The 18,568-nt window shown below is 49.7% G+C and overlaps 1 protein-coding gene across 6 annotated transcripts in view; it reads left to right on the forward strand.

The window, feature by feature from the left end:
• The window catches only part of FXYD6 (FXYD domain containing ion transport regulator 6), a 31,270-nt gene extending 13,299 nt beyond the window's left edge, over nt 1–17,971 (forward strand). For 2 of the 6 annotated variants that reach the window (XM_081799395.1, XM_081799390.1), the window contains exons 2-8: nt 12,050–12,112; nt 12,700–12,738; nt 12,866–12,940; nt 13,524–13,560; nt 14,312–14,361; nt 14,873–14,923; nt 16,661–17,971. In XM_081799395.1, coding sequence (XP_081655521.1) covers nt 12,055–12,112; nt 12,700–12,738; nt 12,866–12,940; nt 13,524–13,560; nt 14,312–14,361; nt 14,873–14,901 — 288 coding nt within the window. In that variant the 5' untranslated portion in view covers nt 12,050–12,054 and the 3' untranslated portion in view covers nt 14,902–14,923; nt 16,661–17,971. Of the gene's footprint in view, nt 1–1,583; nt 1,931–12,049; nt 12,113–12,699; nt 12,739–12,865; nt 12,941–13,523; nt 13,561–14,311; nt 14,362–14,872; nt 14,924–16,660 lie in introns of those variants that run through there. The other 4 variants (XM_081799392.1, XM_081799394.1, XM_081799393.1 and 1 more) reach the window with 3 other exon arrangements.
• Nucleotides 17,972–18,568: the final 597 nt, after the last annotated feature.

The following is an 18,568-nucleotide window of genomic DNA, read 5'->3' on the forward strand; positions in this document are numbered from 1 at the left end:
CCTGGTGGTGGGTATTGAGGAGGGCACATTCTGCATGGAGCACTGGGTGTTATGCACAAACAATGAATCATGGAACACTACATCTAAAACTAATGATGTAATGTATGGGGATTAACATAAGAATAAAAAAAATAAAGAAAAAAAAATAAAATGGGTTTGATGGTAATACATACCTCATAGGCTATTTATCATGATTATTATTACAATTTCTTATGCCAGTCCAGGCCCCTAGATTGTTCTTCAGGTATGGGCTTCCCATCTGAGACTTTTTAGTTCCTCACATTTCCTTCCATGGAGTTTATAGAAGGACTCTTATGTTCCAGACAGACCTCTGTTCCCAGCCCCAAACCTCCAGTTGCCAGCACCTTGCTCATTCCTACCACCGAATTCACTGCTCCCTACCACCTAGAAGTCTCCCCTGTCTTTCCTCCACCTTCCCTTTCACACTCTGGTCAAGGCTGTGCTCCAGGAAGTGTGCAGTGTTGAGTGGGCTATGTGTGAGCTGCAAGGAGCCGCAGCCCTGAGCATCCCTCTTTGGGAGGTTTGTGTTCTGCAGCCCTCAGCTCCAGGGCCCCCTGGCTCATGTGCCTGGACCTGGCGTAGAGGCCAATGGGCCTAGGGGTGGGTGGGGGGTGGGCAGCGCTGCACAGACGCGTCCAGGCAGGGAGGCTGCAGTTAGGTCTTGTAGCCATATGAGGAAGGGGGATCCTAAGCAGCTTTCCAGAAGGGGCCAAAGAGGATCAAGAATCCAACCTGTATTTTACAGAAACAGATGATGAAGCTCATAGCTCTGGGTCAGTGTGGTTGGGGAGCTTCAAGGTCAGAGTTTAGGGCATCCATTTGGAGATTTGAGGCCACTGTGTGGTCCTGGCCTGTTTCCAGGTTGCTGGTCCCAGGGGACACGAGGTGAGGGGCAGACACCCCATCCTGAAAGCAGAGAAGGAGCCAGAGGCAAGCTGGGCTCAGCAGGAAGGAATGTGGAAGAGTGCCCTCTGAGCCCTTCTAGAGACAGCTGTCAAGTAGAGGATGACTGTCCTTTTGTTCTTTTCTTTCTCTTTATTTTGGTACGTAAAACGCCAAGCAAAGAGAGCTTCAGGCCAAAGCATCCAAGATGGGAAGCAGGAAGGTGATGAGCAGTTAGACAGGAAAAGGCCTCTCTACGTGAGGGGGGCGGTGGTTTGTGTGAGGGCCGAGGATGCCTGGTTGCCCAGGCTAAGGAGGCCTGGAAAGGCTGCCAGGGCCTGTCCCCCGTCTCCAAAAGGATCTTGACACAAATAGATCAGACAGCCTCATCCTGTTTTCCTGCCAAACGGTAAGATTTAACAATCAGTGTCTTAGGCACGTGAAGAACCCACCTCTCGGGTTCAGTAAATCAGACCAATTTGTTGGTGATGTTTTTTAGTCCTGGACCTTTTCTCTTTTTAGTCCTTCGCCGGCCTTAGACTGTTCAGATCTTGCCACCTGCACCAAGCTCAGCCACACGGCATAGTCAGCATAATCGGAAGGGACTTCCTGTTATTTTTTTTCTAATTTTTTTTTTGCCCTCCTGTTTTTTGCCTTCCCATTGAGAGAGTAAGAGTTGGGCTCCGAGCCTCCTATAGGTCCTCTCTGGAGTGGATACTACTGCTCGCCTTCCGGAAGCCACCACGGCCCCCCTGAACGTCTCTGGTCAAAGGTGGTCTTCCATTGGAGAGCCAAGGAGCCTGTCAGGGGCTTTCCTCCGACCCCCTCTCATCGTCCTGGTCGCCCGCATTCCTGCCGGTGCCCTGTCTTCCTCCCTGCTGCCTCCCTGGCCTCCTGTCCTGCAAGCCTGGCCTGCCCACCTCCCAGTCCCTCCCAGACGGGAGCAGCCGACAGCTGTGTGCCCTGACCAGCTGTGTGAACCGTCTGCATCGCTGCTCTGTTGGGGCCTCATCTCCTCAAATAACAAGTAAGAGCTTTCATCTCCGTCCTTCTGACCCTAGCATGCTGTGATTCTAGCTCCATCTGGTAAACCTCACATCTTGGCTTTATCCTATTTATACACAGTGCAGTTTTCTTTTACCAGGTTTCTTTGTGGCAGATTTGGATACATCACAGGCTAAATCACGTCCCCGGGCATGCAGTAAGAGTCGAGGTGAACCAGGTAGCCCAGGTGTTCTGTGACACCATCAAGGGCCCCTCCCAGCATGTCCTGTCCGGAGGGGGTGGGAGGAGGGGCTCACATCTTTTTTGGGGGATCCTGCCAGGACCCAGGCCTTGGTGATCCCCCCGGGCGTGTTTTCGATGGGCTGAGCCTGAAGGAAGGAAGCAGGGGAGATGCACGGGATGGATGGGCTGCGAGGCTTGAGGGGCGAGGGACAGAGGGATGAGCATGAGATAATCAAGGCCCACTGTAATTTGGAGGCTGTGCACTTTACGGGGAGGTTGTTTCGGAGTTATTTTCACAATAGAACTGGGTATTCTGATCTACCTCACTGCTGCACGGAATCAAAACCGATAGAGCATGTTGCTATATCATCAACCAGTGGCTTCCTTTTCTGAGCAGCTTTTACTCAACAATTATGTGAAATTATGTGACTCAGAATGGAAAGATAATCGCCCGAGAGACTCTTCTGATTGCTTTCTCCCGCACATGCAGAAAGCAACTGCAAAAGGCAGGGGGAGCAGGGGACAAAGTTAACATTGAAGGGGGCCAGCATTGACCGCTGTCGAGATAACGGAACATGGAAAGGAGGGGAAGAAAAACGGGTAGAAACCCGAATTCTCTCTCACGCAGTGCCATGGAGGAAGCAAACTGTGGCTCGTCCCATTTTCCAGCTGGGAAGGGTGGCCTGAAGGTTCTAGAGTTCCCGAGCTGGGGAGCGGCAGAGTGAGGAGGCTCCGGAGCCTCAGGGTAATGACCTCTCCCGAGCCCTGGTCCGGAGAGCCAGGTCCTCAGGCACCCCCACGCCGGGGCCCGGGGCCTCCCGTGCACATGGAGCCTCATGTGGCTTCCAGAGATGCCTCCCTCCTCTCGTCCATTTACTCCTTAGACTCTGTGGCCTGGAAACAAGAGTTGTCACTTCTGCCGCCTCTTAACCTAAGCCCCTCCTCCAGCACCCACCCTCAGCCAGCCCCAGGCTGCCCTGCATCCTTTCTGGGAGCGAGGAATATGTGGTAACTGGGAGGGCTGGGGAGGGCGTGGGGCACCAGGAGCGGTTGTGTGGGAGGGAGCGGAGGCCCAGATGGGGTTTCTCGGTGCAGCAGTGAGAGCAGAACGTTACGTGTCTTTTCGGAGCTTCTGTATGTGTGTTGGGCCACTTGACTTGGGCAATGCCAGTGGTACCAATGAGACTTCTAAAAAACGGGTGTCAGGGCCAAGAGGCACCCTGAGGAGGCCTGTGCTGAGGCGTGGCTGGTGTAGGCCAGGCCTGGGCAGCAGCTTGGAGGAGCAGGGAGTTGGTCACTTTCCAAATCTGTAACAGTATTTCTTTGAGCACACTGTAACTCGATCAGAAATGCTTTCTTCAGAACACAAAGACTGGTCTTTACTCTTCAGCTTGGCATTCGAGATCCTCTGCCATCTGACTTATCACAATTCTCGCCATCCACCCCTCACGCTTTACTCAACAAGACTGTTCACTGTTTGGAAGGTAGCTTACTCTAGAAATGGCACATACTTGGCAGATTTCTGTCCCAGCCCCATCCTGTGCTTCGCAGGCATTACTAATGGCTGAGGCCCTCTTTCCTGATGGACCTCGTTCAGAGTCCTTCTGAGGTAGGCCCTTCAGGCCACCACCGTTGAATGAAGTGCCTTGAGGGTCAACTTGAACTGAGCTTAGAACTTGAACTGAGTACTGTTTGTTTTCCCTGCCTTCCATTTTCCCTTCTGTCTGCCTTGGCTCATGCTATTTATTTAGTCTGCCAGAATGCCCTGAGTTTCTCTCTCCTTGTCCCTCTCCATCAAAAATCCCATCCTCCTTTCAAGGTCCAGCTGAAATGTCAGCTCCTCCGTGGGAACGTCCCAGGTTCCCTGTTGTATTCCCTGCTCCCCCTTGCCCTGCCCCGACGGACTCTCCTTTGTAGTCTCTACCTCTGCCTCTCGTGGAGCTCTCTTCACCCTTGCTGATGTATCAGAGCCCTCTGCTTCCAAACCCCGCCAGGCCTTCGAAGCTGAGGCTATGTCTTGTTTACCCGTTTATCCTTTGCAGAGCCCAGAAGTGCATGCCCCTTTCTAGGATTCAGTGTGTGTTTGTAGGATGGACTTGAACCTGAGCATCCATGGAAGGGATTTGGGGCAGTTGAGGGAAAAGCACAGCAGTGACTAGTGCCCTGGAACCCTTGACATGTGTCGTTCCTGCTCCCAGGAGGGGCCAAAAACCCCTCTCCTGGCTAGCAGCCAATCCCAGCTGCTGTCCCCATCCACAGGGAGGGCATTACACGAAGGCTGGAATACTGGAGGTAGGTCAGCAGTACTAGGATCACCCCTGAGTCTGTCCACCGGAAGGGTGAAATGAAAACATTTTCAGAGACACAAAAACCGAGTTTGTAACCCAATAGATTTTCATTGAAGAAAATTCTAGAAAGATGTTCTTCAGGAGTAAAGAAAATGTCCTGATGAATGGCTAAGATTCAAAAAGAATCATGAAGAAATCAGTTAGTAAATATGTTGTATTAGTTATCTTGTGCAGCATAACAAATGAGCCCCAAACAAGAGCATTCGTTATCTCGTACGGTTTCTGAGGTCAGGAATGAGGGAGCAGCTTGGCTGCGTGGTTCTGCTCTGAGTCACTAACGAGGTTGCAGTCAGGCTGTCAGCCAGGGGGGCAATCAAGTGGAAGCTGGAGGATCTGCCTCCAAGCTCACTTACGTGGTTCGTGGCAGGTCTACTTCCTAGTGGGCTTTTGGGCTGAGGTCCTCAGTTCTCTGCCATGTGGGCCTCTCCACAGGGATGGCTGAGTATCCTTAAGACATGGCAGGTGATTTTTCCCTAAGAACAAGCAATCTGAGAGAGAGAGAGAGAGAGAGAGGAAAGAAAGCCATGGTGCCTTTTGTAATCCAGTATCCGGAAGTGAGATATCAGTTCCGTGTTTTATGGGCCACATGGTGCAGTGTGGAAGGGCTATACAAGGCTGTCAATACGAGGGAGTACTGGGGACCATCTTGAAGGCTGGCTACCATGCATGTGGGTAAATCTAAATGAACATGTTTCCATGAAACATAAATATTAATATCCATGTCATAGAATTAAAAAAAGAACGGATAGTTTTACAATAATAGCATACCTATTAGGAGAGAGGTGATTAGTGTTTTTGTATTTTTTCAGGAAGGGTATTATGCCTAGTAACTCTGATACCTTTTAATGTTAGACTTTCTAAGTCTTTGTTAAATACTGTCTTAGTCTGCTTGGGCTGCTGTAACAGAGTACCATAGACTAGGTGACTTATAAATAACAGAAATTTATTTCTCACAGTTCTAGAGGCTGGAAGTCCAAGGTCAAGGTGCTGGCAAATTTAGTGTCTGATGAGAGCCTGCTTCCTGATTCATAGATGACCCATCTTCTCACTGAGGCCCTGACTTGGTGGGAGAGGGGAGAGAGCTCTCTATTATAAGGGCACTAATGCCATTCATGAGGGCTCCCCCTCACGACCTAATCACCTCCCAAAGGCCCATCTGTAAATACATCACATTGAGACTTAGGTCTCAATACAGGAATGTGGGGGACACAAACATTCGGTCTATAGCAAACACACATGCAAAATTCCAAAGGTAACCATTAAGCGACTAGAAATAGCTTGTGTAATTTCTCAACCGGTAGAGGGAGATAGTAAATAAGAAAGAAAGAAAAAAAATCAATCAATTGGAAAAAAAAAAAGTCCAAAGAGAAACAAGTCAGACCAAATGTATCAATAGTCACAATAAAGTTAAAAGGGGTAAACTTGTTAATAGAAGTTATCAGGTGGAATTTTAAAAAAATGTAGGTTTTTGCCATTTATAAGGTGATAAAATGCACAGAGATCACATAAGGACACAGGAAGGTAGAAAGTGAAACAATTTAAGACAGAGAGGATCACTATATAATCGGAAAAGATCCAACTCACAGGACAATTTAACAATTTTAAACTCTCTGTTAGAATATTGTAAGATTGTAAGAAACACAGGGATAAATATATAAATCCTTCCTCACAGAGGTAGCTTTTAAAGACCTATCTCCATTTTTGATAGCCCAAACAGTCAAAAAGAATAAGAAAATATATAGAAATTTAAACAACACAGTTAATCTTAATTTGATGGGCACATAGAACCCTCTTCCCAAGAATGAATTCACAGTCTTCTAATAAGTGGAATATAATTTTAAAAATAACTAACCATATCATAGGTCGATAAATTTCGAGGCATCTCCATCCTCAGACCATGTTCTCTGACCACAGTGCACTTTAGTTAGAAGTCGATTACAAAAGTAAATTAAAAAATCACTACGCTTTTGGGCATTTAACATACACACTGCTTAGTAATGCTGGGGCCAAAAAAAAATTATAGTGCAAATTTAAAATACTAAGAACTAAATGATAATCCCAAAACCACATTTCAAAACTCATGTGTTGGGGTGAAAGTGGCACTTTATAGTGGGTTATAGTCTTAGATGTTTAGATAACAAGAAAGGCTAATTATTTATGAATAAGTAGGTATCCATCGTAAGAAGATAAATATAAAGAAAGAATAATAAAGTCAAAGAACACATAAGGGCAGAATGAAGGGCAATTTAAAACGCAGTAGAGAGGATCAGCAAAACCAAGAGCAGGTTCTTGAAAAGACATGAAATAGGTGAATATCTGGTGGAGATGATGAAGAAAAAAGAGTCGTCACAAATAAACAATGTTAGGAATGCAAAAAAAAGACATAACCACAGATCCAACAGAAATTAGTGGTTTCTAAGGATAAATAGAAAATACTATAAACAACTTTATAAAGAAGAAAAGAGCAAATTGCTATAAAAATTATACTCATTAAATATATTCAAGAAGAGAAATCTGAGGAGTGTCATGGCCATTAATGAATTGAAAAGGCAATTGAAAATCCTCCTGCAAAGAAAAGACCGAGTCAGATGATTTCACAATTTCGTGCTACCAGACGTTCAGAGAATAGGTTATTTCAGTCTTCTGCAAACTCTTCCAGGGAATAGCAAGAGAGGAAACACTTGTTCTGTGAGGCCAGGACCACCATGATACCCAAACAAGGCAAGGCCAATACAATAAAATAAAAATTGCAGCCCAATCTTACTCTTGCACCTTAATGCAAAAATCCTAAACAAAATCTCAGCAAACCAAATCCATCAGTTTACTAAGAAGACAATACCTTGGTTTTATCCCAGCAATGCAAGGGTGATTTGACATTAGATAATCCAGGCACATAATTTCTTTCATTGATAGATTAAAGGTTAAAAGCTGTAGATGTAGAACACTCATTTGTAATTAATGTAAAACAGAAACATCTTGGAAAACCAGGATTAGAGGGGAACTTATAAAACATTAGAAGAAATCTACTTAAAATCCATAATTCCCTTCTTTTGATGGCTGAATAATATTTCATTGTATTTATGCCACATTTTCTTTATCATTCCTCACCATGCACACAAAAGGTAATTATGTGAGGTGGTGGAGGTGTTAACTAATCTTATTGTGGCAATATTTTGCAGCATAAACATGCATCAAAGAAATCATCGCACCTTAAACCTAACACGTTGTTAGGTGTCACATCACAGTAAAGCTGGGAAAAATTAAAAATAAACACACACAATAATGAAATACAAGTAAAAAATAAAACCAGTAACAAGGCGGGGTGTGTGTGTGTGTTTCCAGTATTCCTGCTTCTGTTCTACATTTTACAGTAATGCCTGGCAGGACGTAAGAAATAAAAATCAACAGGGTTCATCAGCAAAGGGGAAACAGTACTGTATCATTTGCAGATGATATGTCAGCAGAGAAAACCCAAAGGAATCTACAGGTAAATTATTAGAAATAATAAGAGAGTTTAGTGAGATTATTGGATTCAAGATCAATATGTACAAATCAATTGCCTTTCTCTGTACCTACAAAAATTAGAAAACACACACAAGAGATAGCATTTAAAATAGCAATAAGAAGCATAAGGCACCCAGGAATAAATCTAATAGAAGATGTGCAAGACCAATATGAAAGCATTTACAAAACCATTATAAGACATTAAAAAGGATACAAACCAATGAAAAGATGTATTTATGGATAAGGAGACTCAAGATTCCACGGATGCTGTTTCTCCCCGGGTGGTTTTACGCATAGATCCCTTGCAATGGCAATGAGAACCCCAACAGTGTTAGATGAATTTGACAGGCGATTCTAAAATTTCTATGTAAGAGCAAAAGACCAAAAATAGGGAGGATATTCCTGAAGGAAGAGGGGAAGAGGAAGAGAAGTAAGAGGAAAATGAAGAGGGGAATTTCTTCTACCACATGGGCAGATTGCTATCAGGCTGTACCAATTGAGACACGGATTCTGATGCAGGAGCAGACAAATGGACCAATAGATCAAAAGAGGAATCGCAGAAACAGACACACACCTGAGTAGAAACCAGGTATACGACGGAAGTGGCAGGACACATCCGGAGGAAAGGGAGGATGGGTTGCCAACAGAGTGCCAGGACAGCTAGTAAAAATTAGATCCCTACCTCATGCCTTACATGAACACCAGTTCTGGGTGGAATAAAGATTTCAATGTAAGAGACGAAGCTGTAAAATGTCCAGAAGAAAACTCTTTCTGACTCAGGCAGACAAAGAATATCTTCCATGGGACACACACAAAAAATCATCGCATTCAATTACATTAGCATTAAGACATTCTGGTCATGGAAAGACAGCAACAAAAGATGAAAAGACAAGCCACTAATTGGGAAGGGACATTGGCAGTACTTAATGACAAAGATTTTATATCCAGAATAATAAGTGGATAATACTAATCATGTCAACCCACTTGAAGAAAATGAGCCAAAGACATGAAAGACACATCACTGATGAAGAAAGAGGAATGGCAAATAAACAGAAGCCCAGCTCCATTACTCAGTGATCAAATTAAGACCACATTTTGCACCTCTATATTGGCGGAAATTATGTAGTCTGGCAATATCAAGCATTGTTATGGATGCAGAGTAATAGGGATAGTCGTGCAGCTGGTGGGATGTGGAAACGGGCATGACCACTTTGGAAGACAGTTTGCAAGTATTCTGTAAGGTGGATGATTTGCAAACCGTACAGCCCAGTGACCTCCCTCCTTGGCCTGTCTCTAGAACATACATTTTCCTACTGCAGAGTGACCCGTTCGTGGGCCTAGCCCTTTTATTTTAAAAAGGGAAACTATAGGGGCGCCTGGGTGGCTCAGCGGGGAGCCTTCTTCTCCCTCTCCTCCCCACTTGTGCTCTCTCTCTCTCTCAAATAAATAAATAAAATCTTTAAAAAAAATAAAAGGAAACTAGAAAATGTCAGAGGTCATCATTCATTTTAAGGTTAACTGTTTTGCGACGTTGTTCCTGGCATATGTGAATATATATTTGCAATGGGTTCCAATGTAAAAAAGCATTTCATATGAAAATGATGGCAAAGAATTTGAAAAAGAGTGTCTTGCATGTTTGCCCTGGGCAGCATGCAGAAAAGTGTGCACAGCTGCATTATTTACAATCACACAAAATGGGAAAAACAAAAAAGATATCGACTGACAGGAGCATGGACAGGGTAATTAACCTGCATAATGGGATGCTACACAACTTCAGAAATGCATAAACTATGGTCACATGTCATAATGGGTGAATCTTAGAAACATCATATGAACCAAAAAAGCCAGTCCCGGGAGACTGTAAACAACATAATGTCATAATTACAAAGCTCAAAACTCCACTAAACACCATCTTATTATTATGTGCATGATAAATAGATTTCTAAGGAGAAGAGCAGGAGGGATGCCCATGCGATGGATTATTACTCAGCCATAAAAAGGGATGAAGTTCTGACATCTGACATCGATGAACCTTGGAAAACGTGATGCTCAGTGAAAGAAGCCAGATACCAAAAGCCACATATTGTACAATGGTACAATTCTTTTACATAAAGTAAGAACAGGCAAATCCACAGAGACAGAAAGTAGATCAGAGGTTGTCAGAGCCTGGGAGGGGGTGGGGAGGGCAGAATGGGAGTGACTGCTGACGGGGACGGGGTTTCTTTCTGGGGTGATGAATGTGTTCTGGAATTAGTGATGGTGGTTGCACAGTTTTGTGCATATACTAAAAAGCACTGAAGTGTACACTTTTAAATGAGTTTCATGGTATGTGAATTATGTGTTAATTTTTAAAAAATGTCTTTGGGGCGCCTGGGTGGCTCAGTCAGTTAAGCATCTGGCTCTTGGTTTCGGCTCAGGTCATGATCTCAGGGTCCCAGGATCGAGCCCTGCATGGGGAGTCTGCTGGAGATTCTCTCTCTCTCTCTCTCCCTCTGCCTGCCTCCCCACTCCTGTGCTTTCTCTCTCTCAAATAAATACATAAATCTTAAAAAAAAAAAGTCTTTGAAGAAGAACAAGGGAGTGATGACAAATGTATGGATATCTGTTGTTCAGGATCCTGTTCACCTGTGGGAATGAGGCAGGGGGATGGGCTGGAGGAAAGTACAGGCGTACTGTTGGAGGAAATGCAGCAGGTGTTTGTAAAGGTCTTGTTCTTACGTTATGGGTGTTCATCTTATTACTCTGCTCCGTTATATGTGTGTGCTACATATATTTTTATACATGTAAAGTCTGTAAACTTGAAAAGAATTACAAATATTAGATGAGATGGCATTAGAAGCAAAGCACTGCCTTTTGATACTCACTTCCCGAGTGGCCGCCTCCAAGTCCACGGCTGTGCCTCAGGGGGACTCTGGTTGCAGCTGACCTCTGGTGGCCGAGAGGTGCAGTGCACCTGGGGCTGCTCGCCTGGGGCCGGGAAAGTCATAGGGGCGATCCCTCAGAGCAAGCATGGTCTGGCCACCCGATACCAGTCCAGGGGTCAGGCCACTGCCCGTGTCACCCCCTGGATAAAGGGCGGACAGCCTCGTGCTTTCCTGGTTTGGGGTTTTCCCCTGCTTTTCCTTGCTGGCTCTTCACCACGCTTCCTTAAGCCCAGGCGTGAGGTGTGTGTAACCCCACTAAAATCTATCCCGGGAAGGGACCATCTGGCCACCTTCTGCCTCCATCCAGATGGCCCATCCTGGGGTCCCTGGCCGCAGAGACAGGGGCTTGATGAGCTCACGAGCAGAAGTCTAGGGAAGGTGAGAGGTGAGGGCGCTGAGGCTCCGAGAACCAGCCTTGGTTTGAGCAAACCGCCTTTCTGGAGAATTACGAACTAATCCTGTGGGAGGCGTTGGCTCGGGCACGTTAGAGGTGAGGGTGTCAGGGGTAACTGAAGGAGAGCTGTCAGCATTTCAGGGTTTCCCGTATGGAGACCAGTAAGCAGCAGGACTCCCGCCCCGCGTGGCTGGCTGGGCTGGGGAGGCATTCGCTTACCTGCCCCATTTAATCTCATGGAAGAACGACTTCTGTCGGTGGGTGTTGGCTGTGGGGACCCGGGCCAGGAAGTGCCAGACATCTTAAGTGAACTGGGGGTGGCCACGGCAGGATGGCCTGGAGACGGGTGCAGCTGGGGTCATTACCAAAGCCCTTGGGGTCTTCTGGCTCCCACATGGGAGAGGCAGTGTGGTGGAGGGCTTCCTGAGCTGGGTGAGGACCTGGCCTCCATTGCTCACCATCATGGGTGTCATTTATCCTCTTCAGGCTCAGGTTCTTCACCTGCAGAATGGGTCAGTCATCGTGCGTGCGGATGGCATGGATTCCCTTGTAGTCACTGAATGATTGCCCGCGGAGCCCTCTGTAAGAGTCAGTAAATGGTAGCAGCTTCTGCTGTCTCGCTTGAACTCTCACCGTGCGGAGAGTACTCAGTATAGGGCTGGGAGCCCAACTCAGCCCCCCTGCTCAGGCTGAGGGTTGGAGTGGGGAGTCTCCCATGCAGAGAATGACTTTTCCTCCTCCGTCCCCAGACACCATGGAGGTGGTGCTGATCTTCCTGTGCAGCCTGCTGGCTCCCACTGTCCTGGCCAGTGGTAAGTACCCCTCCAGGTCCTGGCCCTTTGGGACCGTAGGGCTGGGGGGCTCTCAGATTCGACATGGCTGATCAGCGACTCCCCTGCCCCCACTTTAGTCAGCAGAGAAGGTGCTAGAAGGCAGCAGGTGTCCCCAGACCCTACGCCAGGCTGCCCACCTCTTCCCACAGGGCCCGACAGGCTCTGCTTTCAGCCCTCAAGCCCTCCACGTCCCTGTAGACTTTTGGCCGGAACCTGGGAGCCAGGCCTACTCTGGATTCTGGCTTGGTGCAAGTCACATGTCCTTCCTTCTTTCTCCGCTTCCCCGTGTGTAACAAGAGGGTGGCAGACCCTGCCGTGGGGGGTGATGTGAGAATACAAAGGGTGCGGATGCGCTGTGGAGGCAGAATCTCACTGGGGCTCTGACAGTAGCCCCCCGGCTCTCAGGCGGGCCCTCGCCCTCTGTACTTCCCCAGGCATCTCTGCTTAATGGGCCCTCCTCCGCAGGAGTCCCTTTGTGGGAAGTGAGGTTTGTGAGGCTTGGGGGAGGTTCTGAAACCACAGGTGTCGCTGTCTTTCTCTTACCCACACTTGTTTGTTTTTTTCAGCAGCTGAGCAGGAGAAAGAAAAGGACCCTTTTCATTATGGTGAGCAGTGATGGGAACTCTGGGTGGGGAGGGGGGTGGAGCCCTGGCCCCCTGGGGAGGCGGAGGGCGAGGCACACCCCTCCCCGCCTTCTTTCCCTTCCATCTCTCCCCCTTGCTCCTTTGGCAGACTACCAGACGCTGAGGATTGGGGGATTGGTGTTTGCCGTGGTTCTCTTCTCGGTGGGGATTCTCCTTATCCTGAGTAAGTTCTGGACACTGTTCCCTGTCCACTCTGTAAGCTGCTAAGCAGGTGGAGAACAGTGTCAGAGCCCTGCCGTGCTCTCCCTGGGAGAGGGGAGGAGACTGTCCATTCTCCCTGTTATCTCTAGGACCTAATACAGCGCGGGGCACATAGTAAATACTCAGTTAAACAGTCAAGAATGAACAAAATAAATGCTTGATGAAAACCAGCGGGTAATAAGAAGAGGCAGAGTAGCTCTCCCGGTGCTGTGTCCGGGAGGCATACGTGGGGGAGAGTCACAGGAGATAGGGGATGTCCTCAAAGTGCTCCCAGGGAGCTGCCCTGTGTTTGTCTTTCCCACATGAGCCTGGGCTGCACGGAGCCCCGTGCACTTGTCTGATCAAGCAGACTGTGGTAGGGTAGTCATCAAAGCCGCTGAATGTTGAACCTTGGCCTCAGAAGAACCCTACTCTGACAGAGGATTGCTGCATGTAGCTGTGCTTTTTATGTAGTCCCACATGGTGGCCCTGCTGTGGTCAAGCCGGGAGCATGACCTTGAGCTCCAGCCGGGAGCATGACCTTGGGTGGTTTCTTTGCCTTTCAGGTCGCAGATGCAAATGCAGTTTCAATCAGAAGCCCCGGTAAGGATGCTGTGTCTGTGGACATCTGAGGTGACATTAGGAGGGGACAGGGAGGGCCCCCTGGTGTGTGAGCCCAAATGAGTGTTCTTTTGGATTCTAATCCCAGAAAGAGGCCATGTTGGGAGTAGATGTTTTGAAGATTGCCAGGCATATTCTGGGACAAAGGAGAGGTCAAAATGTCGAGGGTTAGCCCCTCCTTTCTTCTGATGTACACTGGGAAGGGGGGTAGGCCAGAAGGTGTTGGACTCTTGTCTGGAGGCCCTTGAGACAGTTGGGCTTGGGAGAAGGGAAGCAGAGGGCCTCAGAGCTTCTCGGGAGGTCCTCCTCTCTACAGGACCTGGGACACTGTCCCTGCTTGTCACCTGTTCATGGGGCTCTTTGGCTGAGTAGAAGCTTGGGCTCCCGGTCATTCACCCCCCACCCATAAAGGGCATACCCCATTAGTCCACTACAAAAACCAGGGGTAGCACTGGACCTCAGAAGTCCGAAGTCTGGCGGGACGCACCCCAAGCCCCCAGGCGCCCTAAGCCACTCCTTCCCAGCACTTAGCTGTCTCGAGGGCCAACACTGAAGGGTACCTGTGAGTTCCCCTGACACTGCACCCTTTAGTCCCAACTTCTCCTGCTGCCTCTTGGTGGAGAGTGCGCCAGCCCTCCAGTGACTCGGAGGGGATGGACCCAGACAGCCGTGCGCGGCGAGGAGAGTGGGTTCGCCGTGCAGACCACTAACGGGAGGGCTGTGACTCTTGCAGGGCTCCAGGGGATGAGGAGGCCCAGGTGGAGAACCTCATCACTGCAAATGGTAACTGTCATGACCACCAGCCCGGGTGGAATAGAAGTAATTGGGGAGGGTCCTCGTATAGCTCAGGGAGGGATGGTTGTCTGACACCACGGCCTCCCGAGAGCTCACCAGATGTGCTCCCATGTCTGTGCTCCCTCGCCTCCACCAAACAGGCTACGACTCGTGACAGCCACTGTGTATAAGGCATCTGCTTTGTCTGGGACACCATCCCAAGCGCTTTATAGACCCCACTTCACGTGCACACAGCCTGGTGGTGTAGACATCGCTATCCGCATTTTATAACGGAGGGACCCAGGAAAGTTAAGGAATGTGCTAAATTCCTATAACCAGCAGGTAGCGGGGCAGGGATTTGCCCCTGGGTCTGTCTGACCCCAAATCCTGCCACGTCGCGTCTTCGCTGTAGGGTTCGGACCCTCCAGCGTCAGGCATGGGCGCAGCTTCCACGGGGGCCGCCCGCCGGGGCGAGGGGTCTGTTCACTACAATCTGTTCTTTTTTTTTTTTTTTTTCTAGCAACGGAGCCCCAGAAAGCAGAGAACTGAAGTGTAGCCCTCAGGTGGGAAGGTGAGATTCTGTCTGCCTGTGTCTTCCCCTGGCCCCCTCGCTGTTCCTGCCTCAGAGAAGTGCAGCGGGCCCCGCTTCTGTTATGAGCCGCGCTCTGAGGGCAGTGAGACAGACGGACCGACACAGCGGAGTACTGCACATGTGCAGTAAACGGTTGGGAACTAGGGCCTCTGCACAAGCCAGTGGTCAAGTTCACAGGGTGTCATCTTAGCTGCCGTGTGGGCAGGACTTGGGGGTGAATTACGGTTGGCGAAATACTCCCATTCTCCAAGTAGCATAAAGAGAATGGCTTTTAGTGATGATTCAGAAAGTATCTTAGGGCCACTCCAAAAAAAATTTAACATTTTTTTTTTAAAGATTTTTTAAATTTATTTATTTGAGAGAGAGAATGAGAGAGAGAGCACATGAGAGGGGGGAGGGTCAGAGGGAGAAGCAGACTCCCCGCCGAGCAGGGAGCCCGATGCGGGACTCGATCCAGGGACTCCAGGATCACGACCTGAGCCGAACTGAGCCACCCAGGCGCCCAAAATTTAACATCTTATAATGAAACTTTCAAAGTCTACACAAAACTAGGGAGAACAGTGTATTGCCGCCCCCCCACCCCCACTCCGGCATCCTCCATGCACAGCCTATACGCACATTGTGTTCAGCATTTGCTTCCATTGTTCGTTGTAGGGACACGGGAGAGTCATAACCGTCAAATGCCTTAATTTTCCAAAATGCTGCCACGCACAGACTCACTCGAGCCTGCCGGAAGATGCGGGACAGGTGGGGTTGAGCCCCATTTTGTAGATAAAGAAACTGAGGTCACCGAGAACAGCCAGGTAGCAAGTGACAGGTGGAACTTGAAGTCGGGCCCTTTAGCTTCGGGCCATTTCCACCACACCCCTCGGTGTCTGCTCATGTCACTCTGTGACCTCCCTGGAATATACGGGGGCCCGGGGGGTGCGGAGGTCAGTCTCCTGTCCGCTCACATCTGCCTCACCTAAGGCATAATAGGCAGGTCTATGACTTTATCCCAAATTGTCAGTGAAGAGATTTCTGGTACCGAAATGCCTGGTACACCAGCTTTTCCCGTGAGCGCAATTACACTGTGTACTTGCATAGCACGTGAATTTTTTCCTAAGCGCTTTTATGTCATCATGACAACCCCATGGGCGGGCAGAACAGGGCTCATTATGTCCATCTTCTAGATGGGGCTCGGAAAGGTCAGTGATCGCCTACGCACGAGGTGGCCGTAGATGCCAATCTAGGAGGCAGGCGTCCAGGCTGGTGGCGTGGTGTTCTGTCCCTTTGTGGTGGCTGGCAGGTCCCATCTTGGGGATGGTGGGGGGGGCTCGAGGGAGGGAGGCATAAGCTAGCAGTTGTTGTGTCTTTTTTTTTTTTAAACTAGGACTTCCTCAGAAACCTTGTTCTCTTAGATCTCGGGACTGAACCACTACTGGGGATGTCCTGACATAGAAACCCTGGGTTTAACACTTTTCTTTCCACGTCTCCCAGGTTCCAGCCCCGCTGAGAGAAGCACTCCCCGAGGGCCCCCCCTCCTCTGCCCCCACCTCCTTTCCCTGCGTCTCAGGCTCGTCCTCCTTGTGTCCCCAGGAATGTGGTGCTCGGAGCGGGTCTCATCCTGCGGGTTTCAGGGGGCACAGGGGCTGCGCTAAAGGCAGGGGGGCAGCCGGTAGAGAGTCCTGGAAGGAACCCAAGTTGTGTTTTAATTTAAATTCTCTCCCCCTTTAGCCTCCAGAACCTGAAGGGAGCTGCTCGAACCTTTAGATGCAAATGTTGATGCTTACGAACACTGGCCACTTTGGCAGCAGATCTTTCCCCAGGAGAAGCCAAGAACGTGTGTGTCCCCTGCCCCCTCCCTGTCCCCAGAACACGGTCCACAACTTAATGATGCAACTAACACCCGCCTCCCCTGCCCGCAGCCTGCAGTCTCGTCCACCTCCTGTGACGTGTCTGTGTGTGTGTTTGATGACTGTGGTCTCTGTTGCTGCTTGTTTGTGGATGATGTTGTATTTTAGTGACCCCGGACTCACTTTCCTGGGCAGGTGCTGAGCCATGGTGCCATCGGCGCCTCCCTTCTCCCCTGGGCCCCCCATCATCTCCCAGTCCCGGGAGTCTGCTTTTTCCCTTGAGAGACCAGTCCCTTCTCTTGAGTGAGGGGTGGGTGTAGGTAGGGGTAGGGGGCATGGGTGGGGGCCTCCCGTTGTCTTGGGACTTGGGAAGGTTTATATGACCTTTGTGATCATTCTCCATGGCCTCTCTTCACTTCCTTCACAAGAGCCTGGCTTCTGTATTCTAGCCCCGACCCGAGTCTGTTCTGGGGTCTCTTGGCAATGGGGGGTTCACAGCAAGGAGCTGGTGAGCCCAGCTTTGCCTCCAGGCAGGCTCTGCCCTGTCCATGGTCATTTCCTCTTGGGGCTTCTGGCACGGAGTCCTCATCTGCCCCGCACCATGGCAGCGCAGCCCGGGATCCCGGGCTCGGGGCTTCTACCCTGCCCCTTGGGGAATGTGCCCCTTGCATATCTTCTCAGCAATAACCCCATGGGCTCTGGAACCCTGCTCCTCTCCCTCCACCCCCCGTCTTCCCTGCTTCGGAGACTCCCAGCTACAGCCCAGCCCTTCTGGACTCAGTCGCCTGTCCCTGAATGAGGTCTCTGGGAGGCGAGGGCTGAAGGGACCCATTCTGTGGGGGCCAGCACTGTGGGGAGGGGCAGCCAGGAGAGCAGGGGACCTTTGCTTCTCTGCGCTCCCCCCACCACCACTGGCCGGGCAGTGGATGGCTCCACCCCTGTGCTCCGCCCATCCCTGGTTAGAGAGGCAGGTGCAGCTGCCGGCTGCAGGTTAGAGACCTGGCAGGTGCGCACAGCCCTGCTGCCGAGGGAGCAGCGAGAGGTCGAAGGTCCGGCCAGACCCCGCCTGTCCCATCCATCGTGTTCTTGTGGAAACTAGCCAAACCGCACCGCTGTGACCGGCACTGCTGTTCTCCGTGTTGTGACCTATCCTCTCAACAACAAAAAGGAATAAAATACCGTTTGTTTCCTAGTGGCTCTGGAGTGCTTTCCTTTGTGTCAAGGAGCTGGAGTATTTGTAGGGCCTTTGGCACTTGTAGGGCCCCAGGGACTCTGTCCTTGGTCAGAGGGAGGAGGTGGCCGCTGAAGAAGCAGTCAGGGGGTGTGTGTGGGCCAGCAGCTTCTCCCCTTCCCCGCACCCCTTCCTCCTCCCGCCTCCCCCTGCTCCTGGGTCAGTGGGTCCAGCCGCTGCCCCATGGCAGGACCTGTACCTTATGCACGGCCTGCACAGAAGCAGAGGGTCCCGGTGGCTCCACTGAGGGCCTGCTGGCTGAGAACCAAAGGTCCTAACCTCTCCCTTTGGTCAATTCTGGGGCCGCTACCTGGGGACTTGGCAAAGAGGGTGTGGGTGGGTCACTTGGGTTGTGATCAGAGCCCTTACTTACCCTTTCATCTCTCTCCAAACCCAAATACTCCCTCCTCTGTGAAGCCTTCCTGGACTTCAGGTAGAATGAGTCCCTTCCTTTCTGTGCTCCGGTCACACAGGGTCCTGCCTTTATTTTCACATTTGAGGATCCATACCTCGGCTCCAAACTCTGGAGGCCAGGTAGATAATATCCATTTGTGAATC

The sequence above is a fragment of the Leptonychotes weddellii genome, chromosome 11, assembly GCF_054177405.1.
Source record: "Leptonychotes weddellii isolate Sample4059 chromosome 11, ASM5417740v2, whole genome shotgun sequence".
Classification (NCBI taxonomy): domain Eukaryota; kingdom Metazoa; phylum Chordata; class Mammalia; order Carnivora; family Phocidae; genus Leptonychotes; species Leptonychotes weddellii.